General features: G+C 35.0%; 2 protein-coding genes across 3 annotated transcripts; both read right to left on the bottom strand.

The window, feature by feature from the left end:
• Positions 1 to 43: 43 nt before the first annotated feature.
• tmc7 (transmembrane channel like 7) lies at positions 44 to 7,614 on the bottom strand. 2 transcript variants are annotated; one of them, XM_077718752.1, is made up of 16 exons: positions 7,449 to 7,614; positions 6,207 to 6,471; positions 5,989 to 6,137; positions 5,004 to 5,159; positions 4,812 to 4,897; positions 4,591 to 4,736; positions 4,369 to 4,516; positions 4,081 to 4,263; positions 3,854 to 3,999; positions 2,928 to 3,042; positions 2,752 to 2,849; positions 2,432 to 2,615; positions 2,213 to 2,343; positions 1,236 to 1,391; positions 1,061 to 1,139; positions 44 to 697 (listed from the first exon to the last, which is right to left on the bottom strand). In XM_077718752.1, the coding sequence occupies exons 1-16, from the start codon at positions 7,462 to 7,464 to the stop codon at positions 503 to 505; spliced, it is 2,253 nt and encodes a 750-aa protein (XP_077574878.1). In that variant the 5' UTR covers positions 7,465 to 7,614; the 3' UTR covers positions 44 to 502. The 2 variants fall into 2 exon arrangements, with proteins under 2 accessions (XP_077574878.1, XP_077574879.1); XM_077718753.1 differs by lacking the exons at positions 5,989 to 6,137; positions 6,207 to 6,471; positions 7,449 to 7,614 and having other exon boundaries at positions 4,812 to 4,931; positions 5,004 to 5,146.
• Positions 7,615 to 8,887: 1,273 nt separating this feature from the next.
• Positions 8,888 to 15,803, bottom strand: LOC144198635 (germ cell-specific gene 1-like protein). The gene is made up of 5 exons (XM_077719759.1): positions 15,236 to 15,803; positions 12,885 to 12,932; positions 11,891 to 12,043; positions 11,615 to 11,726; positions 8,888 to 10,571 (listed from the first exon to the last, which is right to left on the bottom strand). Exons 1-5 carry the CDS (start codon positions 15,522 to 15,524, stop codon positions 10,277 to 10,279), a joined length of 897 nt encoding a protein of 298 aa, XP_077575885.1. The 5' UTR covers positions 15,525 to 15,803; the 3' UTR covers positions 8,888 to 10,276.
• Between the last annotated feature and the right edge of the window lie 436 nt (positions 15,804 to 16,239).

Here is a 16,239-nt window from a genome sequence, read left to right as displayed (position 1 = left end):
ATGGAGGTGTAACATGGTTAATAATGGCCAACACTGCAAAGGATTTGACAAGAACAATTTAATGTTTATTTTCCCTCTTTAAGCACAACACTCCAGAATATAGAAACAACATTAACAACAAACAATGCAAACAAATATTGAAAAATAAATATACTCAAAAGTAGCCTATTGTCTCCAAAGTAGTTTACTTTTTTTTTTTTTGCATAACCACAGTAAAAATTATGTTATCTATATCAAATGCCATCAAGACAGTATTCAGCAGTAATATAAAGTAGAAAATGTAGTACTATAACAAAGAATTAGTGTTGAGAGTCAAGTCCTTCTCGGAAGGAAAATATAATAGTGAATAAAAGAATTTAAAAAGCATCAAAACAAACCATTTTGTTAAAGATAATGCAATGGGAAAATAGTATGTTAAACCTGATAGTTTGATACCATCTAATGGCTTGCTTGCTTGTCCAGTGTAGAATTGGTGTGTAATTCCGAACTCTTGAGTGTTGCTTCACACATGCGTGGAAGTGTCTGGGGGTGAGTGTGCCAGGAAAATGCCTTCTGGAAAATTATTGGAAAAACTGGTGTGATAACTGGGGCTGCTTCTGCTGCAACGCCGCTGACTTTCCACTACGGGGGAGAGGATAGCATTGAGCTTCTGGGCCTGATACAGTTTCTGGATCAAGAAATGCTTGTCTCGACCCTCCTGAAAAACAGTTACACATACAAAGTGTATTTCAGTTAAGCCTTGGTTATAAATGTAAATTAAAACCCTGTAAATAATACATTAAAACAGTTAGCCATTACAATATAAAAGCTTACTTGATACCTGGAAAGAATTAAGCTCGTATCTCGAGGTACCACTGTATATGATTATAGTACGTGGCTATTTTGCAACAGTTTTCAGTATACAGTATAATGCAATGCTACACAAGCTTGACACATACCTTCATAATATATAGTATTATTGAATGAATCTCTCAAATTCATGTCAGTCTCACTAAAACTGGCCTACAAGGATATAACTGCACTCAGGGTAACAGCCTTTAAAAAGATTCATTATACCCACCATGGCTAGCTGCTCCCTAAGCTGGTTAATAACCCTCTTGTGTGCGCCGGCCAGTGCAATCACGTAAAACATGGCCAAACTGCAACAGGGGAGATAAAACGGTTGCATAAAGTCAGTCCTCAATTTAATACATCTTCGGACAATTTGCTATTATTCATTACCAAGTCTCACATACCAGGTAACGACAAAGAAGGATACAGCAAAGGCCTCAGATGAGACAGTAAAGAAAAGAGTTTGAACTCCACTCGGTAGCTGGGAGATGGCAGTTGGTACCACGTCCCATGAGGTGTTGTAATTCACAAATGGACCACAGGCTTTGGAAGAGTTTATCCTGCATGTGGAAAAATGGTTAAGTGGATAAAAATGTTTCCAAAATGTATGTGACAAAGATGATTAATTTGCACAATAATAAACATGTTGATTAAATATTTTTAATAAATATTATCGCATTGGTCCGAATATAAGACAGGGATATTTGCATTGAAATAAGACTAAGAGCTATGTCGGTGAACCTGTGTGAAGTTTGCATATTCTACGCGGGCCTGCGTGGGATTTCACTGGGTAATCCAGTTTCCGCTTCCTACGACATTACAAGGAAATGCATGGTAGAGTGCTAAACAATATAATTTGCATCTAGTTATGAGTGTGGGTGTGAATGATTGTTCGCCTTCTCTTGCTCTGCGATTGGCTGACCACCAGTTCAGGGTGCCCGCCGCCTCCTGCCCGAAGTCAGCTGGGATAACCTCCAGCACCCCGTGTGACCTTATTGAGGATTAAGCAGTTCACAGACAATTAATGAATGAATGAAATAAGACTGAAAAAGTGTCAATTGTTTTAAATAGAATTTAAATTTGGGGTTCAGACATTGTACCAATTCGCACCGCTAGATGGCACCAGATATATCTAAAGCAAATGCTGAACACTGGCTGAACACTGATGGTTTAAATGTTTAAATATTTAAATGTTTGATTTTGGTGTTCCAAAAGTATTTTATCAAACTTGAGTCTTGAAAAACTGGGGGTCAATTCAGAACAGGATCGTCTTATATTCGGGCCAAAACAGTATGTTTTTATATTATTTTGTTAAAGAATTTTTCTAAAAAAAAATTTAACAAGTGCAGATATCAGACAAAAGTTATGTAAGATTACTTACTGTGCGACACTAACAATAACAGGTACAGAGGCCAAACTAAGACCTATTAACAGCACGCCCAGAAAAAAAAAATTGGAACTTGAAGCTCGGAAAGGTCGTGTCGCTGGACGACAGTTGTTCATCAATGACACCTGATAAACAAGGAAATATACCGTAAATTAAGACTTCTTGGAATAAAGGGAATTAAAGAACTTCTGGTTTGGTTTATGAATAAATCACCTTTTTGATGTAGAAGATAAAAAAGTACTTTATGGTGCAAATGGCAGGCAGCAGTGGAGAGTAGAATGTGCCGATCCAACAAATAGTCTGGCCATAGACAATTTCAAGAACATTCTGAGGTATAGCAAACTCTTGTTGACCCCACCACTTCACAAGGCCACAATCACAGTATTTTACTATGAGCCTGAGGGGAGAGTACATGACATCATAAAAGTTAGAACACATAATGTGGAAAGAGAGCATAAATATAACTAAAATTAGTTTAACATGAAATGAAATGCTCTTGTAAGGTAATGCCATTGACTATGATTTGTACCTACTTTCGGGGAAATTCCACAAAGATGGTCACAGCCACAATGATTATCAGGTCAAAAATGGTGAGTTTGTACATTTCCTGGCCAACACGTGTCTCCCAACACTATAAGGACACAACTTTAGATGTAAAGCAACTGTAACCTTCTCACATTTGCTCCAATTTTCATATGAAGTGACTTACTGAATACAGCAAATGGTTATAGCCGCACATACATGGCTCTTCATCACATTTTGTGATCTGTGACCAGAGAGAGAAGAGCAAAACTCCAATACTGGTCAGTCGCATGAATACACACCTGAGTGTTTTAAAAAGAAAAAAAAATTAAATGGCTTTGTTTCACATTCAGGTACTTCACTATTTGTATTAATAGTATATGCAGAGCTGCCAACCTCCATCGACCCAATTTCAGGAGTACCCTTGTCCCATATCCGGAATGAATGCAATTTACGCAAAACCGATATAAAATGTAAAAAAATAATAATAATGTAAGACAATTTAAATCAAACCATTATAATATTTTCACATTAATTGTATTGTGTTTTTGCAAACTATTGAAAAAGTACAGCAAATTGAACTCGGATGATCAAAAAAAAAAAAAAAAAAGGCCAATTTGTGGGGATTTCTGGAGTTTAGGGAGGTTGTCAGGAGTCCCAGAATTTACATTCCTAGTCCAGGTAAACTCTGGAAATTCTGGAGAAGTTGGCAGATCTGTATATGTATCATATTTGGAATAGTCATTAAAAACAATAATACAACTAGTAGCTTTATATAAAACCTTTCAAGGGATCTGAGGACACTTACACTCACTCAAATTCATTCATTCATTCATCTTCCATACCACGCATCCTCAAAAGGGTTGCGGAGGTTGCTGGAACCTAACCCATCAAACTTCGAGCAAAAGGCAGATTACACCATAGACTGGTCATCAATCAGCCGTAGGGCACAAAGAGAGACCAACAACCATGCGCACTCTCATCCACGAGCGGGAATTGAACCCAAGCCTGCCCGCACGGAAATTAGGCGAGTGAAACTCTAACCCACGAGGCGGCTCCTCACTCAAATTGCAATGGACATTTTATGATAAGAATAGTACACGTCCCATGTACCTCATAAGAGTGAAACGGATCTCAAAAGCAGGCGAATAGTCCTCATAGTTGATTATGACCGAGAAGAGGAGAGGTGTGATGAAGTTGGCCAGAGTAATAACAATTGATGGTAAATACTCGAGAATGAGATCGACAATGAAATTCACCTACAAATAAAAGAAGAAACAATTAGGATGGCTTTATTCAAGTGAACATTTTTCCCATTTACTGTGTCTGTCTGTCTTTACCTTAACTTTTGTTATCTGTGCCTCCTGGGAAAAAATGGTGGCAGTGTAAATGCTGTAAAAGCAACCAGCCAATACAGCAATGACAAACAAGTTGAGAATGAAGCGTAAAAGATAAATGCGACATTTCTCTTTGCGGGTACGATCTGCAATTTTTTGTTTAATCCTTTCTTCCTCCAAATCTGTCTGTTGTTAAAAAGAAACAAAAAGAAATGGAAACAGGTTGTGAGCAATTTAAAAAGAATGTTTATGATAATAAAAACAAATCCTGAAGGGCTATGAGCAAATTACCCTTAATTCATAGAGTAGACTGCTGCTTTTGAGCCTCGCTGCATTCTCATTGGTGATACAGAAGTCCCAACCAGCAAAGATCTTGTTACAAAAACTCTGGAACCGGTCTTCATCCTGAACCAGGCTACGTTTAAAACCTGTGGCAGACCTGAAAAAAATAGTAAATCTAGAGTAACAACACTTTGAGCATTTTTAAATAACATTTAAAGAACTTTTTAGCACCTTTTAACAATCCAGATGAGACTGAATAAGAGGTATGCTACAGTGACCAATAGGTAGGCGAGAGGCAAACTATAGGTGATCCTTGGAAAATGGATTTTGTCCACTTTGTAGTAGCCGTAAAATAGATAGGTCTCCTCAAGAAAGCCCTAGAATAAATGAACATAGTCTTATTGAAAACTTTAAAAAAATATATTGTTTACTCAAGATGGAAAAATACTCACTCCACCAGACAGTAGATCTGTGATATGCTCATGAAAAATGACGAGACCTCTGCGAGTACTGCCTGGATAAATACTGCAATTGCTAGCTTTTGTCAAACAAGATGAGATGAAGATGAAGACCTTATGGCAAACGTCCAACAAAACAAACACTCATTCAATGGGAGTCAAAGTGATCCAATATATTCATCTCACCATCATTCAAGATGTAGGTGATATTCCCTGAGGCATGGGGAGCAATTATGATGGGCAACAAGATGAAGCTGAACATGAAAGTGAAGATGATCAGGTTGAGTATCACAAGGAACCGCAGGAAAGAAAAATAGGAGAGAATGCCTGTGCCAAACATGCCTGGAAAACAAGACAAGGAAATAATCAACAAAATCAAACAGTAGTTATTGGCAATTATAATGTACCACACATCATTTTGAAAGCGGCAACTAGTATATTGTTAATACAGTCGTACGTCTACTTACAAAATTAATTGGTTGCAGAACTTTTTTTGTAACTTGAAAATTTTGCAAGTAGAGTTGCACTTTATATGTAAATTATCTAATTCGTTCCACAGCTACCAACTAAACCCTTTAAAATTTGTCAAAGTGTCCTAATTTTGTATGAAAGATGTGAGAAAACATACAAATTTGACAATTAGAGGGAAATTATTTATTAATGTCTTAAAATAAATAAAGCATATGAAAATGCGCCCTGCGTCGCTGAAATAGTTCTCTCCGCGGCCGTTATTATGGGAGACGTAATACCCGTGTTTGCGTTCTATCCGGGCTGAAAGCCATCCACTTTTTACCTCTTCAATTTGAACAATTTCAATTTATGAACACTTTAAACTTATGAACAAGCGCTCGGACCCTAACTCGTTCTTAAGTAGGGCAGCGTCTGTAATCCTAAAATTTTGTACCTAGAGGTACAGTGTTCCCTCAGTTATCAAAGGTATAATTGTACTATTAAAAAGCTCACACTGGCATTTATTTAAAAAAAAACTAAAAAAAAACTTTAAAATATAATAGACATGCTATGTGGTAGTAGCAAATACATCAGTAAAAATATTATGCAATCCATTGATAGACTTGGAACTTTGTACTCCACAAATTTCCATAGAATTTTTTTTAAATTTATTGCTAAAAAAAAATCTGCTATTCATATCAAATTGTAACACCGCCCTCACCCTCTATCAGGTGGATATCAGACCTCCAGAGCTGCAGGGCAGTTATCCAATCGTGGACATCATCTTGCAGTCTACGGAGGTACCTGTGCGTGCCTTGCCTCCACTGTCTCCAGCTGCTGAGTTTAGCATCCTTTTCTAGGCGTAGTGCTCTAAACAAAATAACAAAACAGTGTTGACTTATGTTTATAACCAAATGAGTGAGGATTAAAAGTTATTACTTGTCTCCGCGTTTCTTAGCCATTGTCTTAGGCAACTCTCGAATCGGTATTTGCTCCATTTGGCTCTTCTGCTTCTCATCATGTCGATTTACAGTACTAAAAGTCCATTTTCCACTGCCAGAGGAGCCATTATGACCACGTGAGCTGCTCTTTCGCTTTGCGCCGGTATTCGATGGTTTCCTGCGGTAGAGCAGCGACTGATAACTGGGAAGCTCGTCGAGTAAGAGGTTAGTGGTGAAATTTCCACTTCGATCAGTGTAGAACACTGCAAAGTCAAGATGAAGGATGGTAAATATTGTGCTGAAAACATTATTTTTTATCAAAATAAGACAATTCTGCTTTATTGTTGGCCTGGTGGATGAGTAGTAGGTGTGTGGCCTGGTGCGAAGAGTGGTTGGTGTGTTGGTAGACACCGTTCTGAGGTCTGTGGAGGTTGTATGTTCACCCCTGGCTTGTGTGGGTTTTCTCCAGGTACTACGGTGTCCCCCAACATCCCCAAAATATGCATTGTCGGCTGGTTGAACACTCTAAATTGCCCCTATGTAGGAGTGTGAATGTAATTTAGAAATTTAGAATATTTAGAAATGCATCATTCTCTAGTGAGTAGAATTAGGACTGTCTTTAAAAAAAATCTGATTATATAATCCTAATTGTAGTCAATATACATATTCTATAGGCTATCTAGGAATGTGATGTAATTAACTGCAAATACAAAACTAAATAAAAAGTAAAAACTGTAGATTCATGGGATTAAACATTAAATCTACCGATATTGACTGCTTACAAAGAATAATTTCAATATTACAATAATATTTCGTTTAGTTTCGGTTTATTGACTATTGTTGCCGTGCTGGAGTTACACTTGATACACCCACTTTAAGTAAAATAAATGAAAATAAAGAAATTCTATGGTATTTTATATTAGTAGGAAATGTGTGTATATATGTTATATGTTTCTTTATAGCAAGTCTTATTCACGTTCCCGTAGAAGCAAATGTACTAAATAGCGAATACATACGACGCCCACTGTTTTGTTCGCTTTTGTATAACGATGAAGTAACGAAATCAAACAATAAACTAAGTGCATCTAATCAGGACAAATGCGTGCATGTAGTCCTAAAACATGAATACATTTTTAAATGTATAAATAATCCTTCAAACTCGATGTGCATTAGCTGGTTAGCATAGAAGTTAACAAGAGTGACGATGGCGACAGGTACAGACAAAAATCAGGCGAAATACCTGCATCAACATCCATGGCGTCTTTCCTTTTCTAGTGGAGGAAAATTATTATAATGGAAACAATATTATGTGCCGCAAACATGAAACCAGCTTCAAAGCCTAGTAGTTGCCTCTACGGTTGTCAGAAAACAACATTATTTCCAGGGGCATCGGCAACTTCCTGCAAACTCCCTGACACGCCCACATAGTGTTTATTTAATGTAGCAACTGTGCTCCATCCAGTATTTTCTTGATGTATTACAATTTCATTTTCAATTTGTTCATCCAGAAAATTGATTAGACACAATCTAAAAACATCATAATGCCGTTCCTGGCAGCTGGAAGAATCCAAAAACACAGTGACACAATTTCGCAAGATTTCCCACAATTCTGGAACTGTCGGACTGAGACTCAGTTTTGTATACTAATGCCGGTTTATTATTCCTGATTTACTCTTTACGATAGACTACCCAGGCCTAGGGGTGCTGGAGCCCATCCCAGGTAATGATGGGCACCAGGCAGAGGACACCTGTCAAATATATATATATATATATATATATATATATATATATATATATATATATATATATATATATATATATATATATATATATATATATATATATATATATATATATATATATATATATATATATATATATATATATATATATATATATATATATATATATATATATATATATATATATATATATATATATATATATATATATATATATATATATATATATATATATATATATATATATATATATATATATATATATATATATATATATATATATATATATATATATATATATATATATATATATATATATATATATATATATATATATATATATATATATATATATATATATATATATATATATATATATATATATATATATATATATATATATATATATATATATATATATATATATATATATATATATATATATATATATATATATATATATATATATATATATATATATATATATATATATATATATATATATATATATATATATATATATATATATATATATATATATATATATATATATATATATATATATATATATATATATATATATATATATATATATATATATATATATATATATATATATATATATATATATATATATATATATATATATATATATATATATATATATATATATATATATATATATACATATATATTCCAGAAACATGACAATTGATGAAGCTTAATCAAAAAGCACACACATTAATTCTCAGCAATTTTATAACAAAAGCACTTTGACAATTTTTTGCTAATATGTCCAATATATCTGATAGTTAACATACAGTCAGCTCCATTAATTTTTGAATATTTTCTATTCCAATGGATTTCAAATGAAAATAACAGCAACAGATGTGTTTTAACTTCATATTTCCATCTAAAAACACATTTGGAAAACAAATGCTTTTTCGTCAACTTTTAATTGATCATCTGAAGCGGAATATATACATTTAACAGAAATATTATAAAGTAGTGTAAATCCTGATGGTGTAAGATTACTCAACAAGCCTTTTGTCCTATATAATGAAGTGGTGTAGTTGTCCAAGGTATGAAATTTTCACCTCGATCTACATGTCCCATAGCAAAATACCACACTGGCAATAAAGATAATGTGCAGAACAGTTTTATGTCTGGAGGCACAATATTAGCTGCAGGAATTTTTGGTTTTAGATCTGAATTGAAAAGCAATGTTTATCTCTTTATTGTAAGAGATAATTATATACCATATTGCCCCAAATATAATAATTTTTTTGCATGGAAAAAGACTCAAAAAGTGTTGATCGGCTTGTATTCGAGGTCTAGACATTATATCCATTCACAATGCTCGATTGCACCAGATACCTTTAAAACGAATGCTGAAAACTTTGATTCTTAATTGAATAGATTAGAATGCCTTTTTTTTGTCATAATAGATCTATAATTAGATTTAAACCTGCACCACAAAGTGCACACATAAATAATCAATACAAAAGTAGTCAACAAATAAAAAATGAGTGCTGGCATATATAAGTAGTCACGCAAAAAAAAAGTGAATAAAGCAGTGAGCAGCCTAAGGAGTTTTAGTGCAAGTACAAGATAAAAAAGTCTAGATTAGGTACTCCTAGGTGCAGAACTCAAGTTGATGCATTTAATGAAATTTTGTTGTTTTATCTCGGTAGGTTGGTTAATTCACATTTCAAAAACCAGAAGTCATTCATTTACAAATGTGATTGCACTTTAGTCTACGTGTGTAAATGTTCAGATATTAAGATGTGTTAAAAAAGTTTTTGCATGATTTGAGTGAGGCAAAAACGTGCTTTTTCTCTTCAATATATTTCTATAATCAATTGTTTTAGGTGTACTGACATTATCTTGAGTATATGAAATTTTACAATTTGGTGTTCAAAAAGTTTTTTTCAAAACTACTCTTGAAAAAGGGAGTCATGTTTTATTCAGGGTTGTTCTATACTTGGGCCAATATGGTATATATTTTCTTTTTTTCCCCCTTTCATTTCATCTTTTCTTTCAACAGTAAGGCTGGAAACATTTGCAACTTTCACAGGAATTATGGGAAAATACTAAACAACACTTTGTTTGACATTTATAATTTTCAACATCATCCTCTGTCCATCTTGTTTTTTTCTGCTGGTGTGGAAAGTTGAACAACTTCTTCGTCCAGGGACTCAATTCAATTAAGGCAGTCATTAAATGTCTGGCTTGAATTGTTTCTTGGTGTTCCAAAGAAAAAAGTGAACATCACTAGGCATTGTCCAGCCATCATGTAACTTCAAATGAAGACTTCTTCTCAATTTCAGCACTGTTCTTCTCCTAGCGAGTCCCGAAGGTCACTCAGATCTAAGGAGTCCACAGGAATGGGTGTTTTTCTTCCACTCTTTGGGGTCTGACTGGAATACACCTCCACAGACTTAGAGATGGAGTGCACAGATGGCTCTCGGAAATACTCAAAAGCTTCTCTTGCATGTTCCTCCCGAATGCTCTGCTCGAAGGTCTTACGTTGGTGCCTGAACTCGATGACAGTTTTTGTGTAGGAATTGAGTGTGGTGACCGATGCACCCATGCAGCAGGTAAACGATGCCCAGGCCATGCTGACACAAAACAAGAGAATTAGTTACCTGCAACTCACTTTCAAATGAACCTGTAAGGAAAAAGTGACAAGTTCTTAATCTAAATTGCATTAGAATACTCGCCTCCCATATTGTCAATGCATGTTTGCCAACATTAGTGTGAATCCTTTTAAGTCGCGAACTCTCCTCAAGTAAAGGGGGAAATGTGTGAATTCAGAAAATCAAACCATCATCTCATGTAGCGATCACTCGGGTTAGTGACTGTCCCCAAAGGATCAAAATCAGCTTCGACTGGCAGATTAATTTTTCCACACAAAACATACAGTTGTGGTCAAAAGTTTACATCACTTGTGAAGCATATCATGTGATGGCTCTATTGAGTTTCCAGTTATTTCTACAACTCTGATTTTTTACTGATAGAGTGATTGGAAAAGATACTTCTTTGTCACAAGAAACATTCATGTTTGGTTCTTTAGGTGACTTTATTTTGGGTTTACAGAAATAGTGATCAAATCACGACAAACGCTACAATGGGAAAGTCAAAGGAGCTCAGCATGGATCTGAAAAAGCAAATATTTGACTTGAACAAGACAGGAAAGTCACTTGGAGCCATTTCAAAGCAGCTGCAGGTCCCAAGAGCAACTGGTCACCCATAATATAGTCATAAAAGAAGCAAACATCATGAATATTTTTGTGACAAAGAAAAATCTGTTCCAATCACTCTATCAGAGAAAAATCTGAGTTGTCGAAAGAACTGGAAACTCAAGAGAGCCATGACATTATGTTCTTCATAAGTGTATGTAAACTTTTGACCAAAACTGTATATTGTAAAGGCGTGAAATATCATCCCCTTATGCAATTCCAATTGCATTTCTATCAGGGCTTTGGTCCCAAAGCCTAATCCTGCATAACATGAGAGCTTTGGGTTTTTTTTTCATTATTGACAGTGATGCTGCGAAGAGGTGAGAGTTTAACTGAGACACTATTTGAAGTGTTTTCATGGAATTTGAAGAATACATCTTGAAACGAGGATGAAGTGACGCTACCCAATACCAAAGATTTACCAAAAAGACCAGCCATAGTCCCAATTGTATGGCCTCCAGTCAGGGGGGCCCAGGCTGACAGTGACCTGGAAGACCTGTGTGTACATGACATGAGCCACCATGCCCAAAAGACCTGCAAACAAATAAAAGAGGTTCGAAACAAACAATGTATTCTAATGTTAACAAGTCATTAACAATAAAAATGTATATGATAGTTTCACCTATATTAAAATGTCTTACTCAGTGAGAAATTTGTCAATTTTTAATCATTTCAGCCAGCATCATACATAAAACAACCTGAGAGGACAGTGAAGACAGCAGCAAATGCATTGAGCTTGAGTCCATCGATGACGTTACTGGAAAAAACGAGTTCCAAACACATGAGGCTGAAGCCCACCAGCAGCAGAACTATGTATAGCATCTCTGATACCAGTGACAGCCACAACATTCCTGACAAATAGGAGAGAATCATTAAATAGTGTACATACAAGGAAAGCCATGTCAACATTGATAATCTAAAACAGAATCATGTAAATTGTGATAATGCTCTGTTTTTTGTATGGTTTTTAATCGCTTAATAAGGGGAATTGCAGCCAGGCGGGAGCATTTAGCCGAGGTGGACAGGTATAGAAGAGAGAATCTTGAAACATGGATAGTGGTTGTTGTGAGATGGCCAATTGAATTAAATTGAATGCTTTATATGAGATAGAATGAGAGCGATGAAATGAGAGCCCAGTAGAGGGTGGCGATGTTTTCAAAGTGAGAATAAATGCATCTGTGACTATATTTTCCAAATAAAATAACGGATTAGGAAATGCATTTACTTTCGGGGGGATTTCGTAACTTGGAGCTTTTTTGTATCTCGACTCATTTGCATATCAAATATTCGTAACCTGAAAATTTCATAACTAGAGGCAGTCGAATGTAGAGGTATGACTGTGATCTGATTTATTTTCTTTCCCTTTAATGGTAATCACTTTAGCAATTTAAATCTAGACATAGTTAAAGGACTTGAGGACAAAAGCAAATTTCAGGTCTTCATTTTTTTCCCTCCCAGATTTTCAGAAGGGATTTTGCATTCATTAGAAATTTAATCCACGAGGTTTCTCAAGTGTTAGAGATAAATTATTGACCCAAAAACGAAGAGATGAATTCTACATAAAACGTGGTGACAAAACAAAATTATGAAAAATACAAAATAATCTTGTCGTATGTAATGTGTTTCCATCATGTTTTGATAACCGTGGATTAAAAAATAGTTAGAATGTTGATCCCATTGACAAATACTCACCTTTCTCTGAAGGAGGGGCCAAATCAATGAAGCTGCGGCATCGCTCACCTAGAAAAGAACGTGATAGTGTAACACTGTAACTTTAGTTATTCTTTTAGTTATTGCTGAATAATACAATAAACAATTAAAAACATAATGAATAAACCTGTTTTTCTGAGGACATTGACAAAATAATTTGTTCCAAAAATGGCATATATTATAATACAAGTAATTTACCAGTACTTTGACCAGAATGTCTTTCAGGTGGCAAAACCACAATTGACTCTTTTCTTTGTTTATAATTCAATCAATTCTAAGAAAAATAGAATCAGTGAGATTTTTTTGGGAAAAACAAAAGCAATCTTTTATTTTCAGTGACATGGTTCAACTTTGGATTGCGCTGTATGTAAATAAATAAGACACTGTCAATTTGAGAGCAATGCCTCATATTTTAAGTAGAATATGTTAGTGGATTTCTTGTAAAGGAACACTTTAATCAGGTGGATAGAGGCTGGTAACATCTGTTTTGAGGAAAAACTCATCAAGGCTGCTGTTACATAATCCTTATTAACTCAAGCTGTCTCAGCTACCCTTACATCGTACAGCCACTTGATAAGATAGACATGTCCTAGCAATGCCCTCATGGGTAATTTCAATGCATGTGTTTTTAAAACTAAAGTCTAAATGCAGCACAGGTCTGAACTAATGTTACATAGGAATTCAAATATGATGGAAACAGTATTGTTATTCCTGCTTTTGCTGTAGTAGAAGTAGTGTGCCAGCCACAGAGGAGTAATCTGACCAGAAAACAACTTTGACCTTGCTTGTCATGACCTCTATGGTAGTGCACACATTAGCTGCAAACTCATCAAGTATTTTTTTTCTCAAGTATTTGCCTCACATGTTTTATTTCAACTACATTTTTCAGTCCTTAACTGAGTTAAAAGAGAAGGGGAATTATAGTTGATTTATTTTTTGTTGTTATCACTTCAAACAAAATAGCATCTTCCTCATGTAAACAGCATCATTTGGAAAACAATTTAATTTCTGTGATAGACTAATATTGTAACTTTTTTTAGTTGTTTCTTTAAATCCCCAAATTGTTCATTTGGTCCAAAGATTACTAAAAGTTTATGGATTAAGGCAATAGATTCATAAAAAAGTTATTCAGACTCACAATCACTTACACTTCAATAAATAAATTTACAGAGATGTAATGAGGTTGAATATAATCACATAAATTCTGACATTATAAATGAAATAATGTTCAGTTTTGATTTGAGTTCTATTATGTTTCTCTCAAAAAATACCTCCACGATGAGGTAAAAACATAATTAGATGCTCTCAGTAGTCTCCATCTCTAATGCTAACAACATGAACTGTGACAGCATGCCATAATATCATATTTGCCTGCAAAATCGAAAAAAAAAAATCAAAAACAACTTCCAAAACCAACGTCCAAGGTATATTAATCAATGCATTCCAAGAATTTAAATACCTCGTAATAACTGTTGACTCTCAACTTGTCCTTAAACGTCAGATAAAAAAATCATTCTGAATACAAGTAGATTCAATTTTCCCAATTTTAGGTTCATTGGAAACAATCTATTCAGATGCCACATTCATTTATAAAATCTTCCATCACAAAACTCCTTCTTCACTGCAAGAATTAGTACAAAAAAATGCCAACACATCAACAAAGGCTGGGTGGGAATAGAGGTGAGTGACTGTGTGGTTCCTTTCAAAAAGATTGCATTCAGTCAAAGCACCTTCAATACCAATTACCATACCCCCCTCATCTTAAAGCCTGGATGTTATACAAAGAATATTTATGATCACAAAGTTCTCTAAAACTGTGCCACATGTGTCTGTGTTAGTGAAAGCATGTGTCATCATTTCCTTTCAACCCGCACAAGGTACTAAAGATGAAATTAGCCCTCAGCTACAATTTTACATAATTTTATATATATATATATATATATATATATATATATATATATATATATATATATATATATATATATATATATATATATATATATATATATATATATATATATATATATATATATATATATATATATATATATATATATATATATATATATATATATATAATTTTGGAGCCTATCTCATCTGATTTCGGGCCATATGTGGGTGATACCCTGAATTGGTGGCCTGCCAATGGCAGAGCACAAGGCGACAAACAGCCATTCACCCTCACACTCAAACCTAGTGGCAATTTAGAGTGTCCAACCATGCATGTTTTTGGAATGTGGGAGGAATCCGGAGTACCTGGAGAAAACCCACACGGGCCCAGGGAGAACATAAACTTAAAGTTAACTTTGCACTGCCCCAAATCACACTCTTACTTTCATCGTGGATGTTCTCCTCACACGAGAACCAAATTCCAGTGTGGAACTGGCGGAAGAGAAAGCGGTCGTCTCCAGTTTCCCAGCTGTAAACCACCTTATTCGGGTCAGTCTCGTTGACGCCGTAGTCGATGCACTGGTGGGTCCGTAGTTTGCTACACTTGGGTTTGGGTACCCTCTGCGTCCCCACGCACCAGTAAGTGGTGATGAAAGCTGTGATGGAAAAGAGCAAGGCAAAGAAGTTCAAGCTCACCGACAGAAGTGTCCTACATCTGCATTTTGTCTTCATTGTCTGGGATGAGGTGGTGGACAGTTCATGGGTATAATTAAATTGAAAAGAGGCTATATCCAAGAATGCATCAAATAGTCTGCAAGCGTTCCACACTTTTCATTTCCATGTTCCAAATATCCATTCAAGTGTTAGAAAGACTGGGTCCTCTAACTTTTGCAGCATAAATTGTCCACTGTTTGACACTCTTTGCAAAAGAGAGACTCATATTGGAAGTCTCTTTGATAAAGGATTTGATCGCTGCTGCTATCAAGTGTGGGATTTTCTTATCATGCGACCGCCCTCAACATCACTTGCGTCTGCGTCATCAGGATGCCTGCCCCCGTCTAACCCCCTCCCCTACTCCTCACAAGTATGACGTCTCAAAGCACCCCAATGACCAGAAAAAAAATGAAAAACAGATCAAAAAATATCGTCCCAAGTTGGAGAAACACACAAAGTCCCCATTTAACTGAATCAAACTTTGATAGTCTATATTCACCAAAAACGGTCTCAGCAAATGTATTTACAATGTTATTACTTTTCCTATAATACAGGAGCATACCCAGATGCTTTCCTCTGACAGCTATTCAAGGAAACCTCTTTGTCCAATCAAAAAGAAGAGATAAAAAAACATGCTGTTAAATTACTGACCTTTTCATTACATTTTACTCCCATTAAATTGCATGTAAAACACAAATATATGGTTTATTTCCATTCCCTGACTAGAGCAGCA

The sequence above is a fragment of the Stigmatopora nigra genome, chromosome 6, assembly GCF_051989575.1.
Source record: "Stigmatopora nigra isolate UIUO_SnigA chromosome 6, RoL_Snig_1.1, whole genome shotgun sequence".
NCBI classification, from domain to species: Eukaryota; Metazoa; Chordata; class Actinopteri; order Syngnathiformes; family Syngnathidae; genus Stigmatopora; species Stigmatopora nigra.
This window is presented reverse-complemented; position numbering and strand designations above follow the sequence as displayed.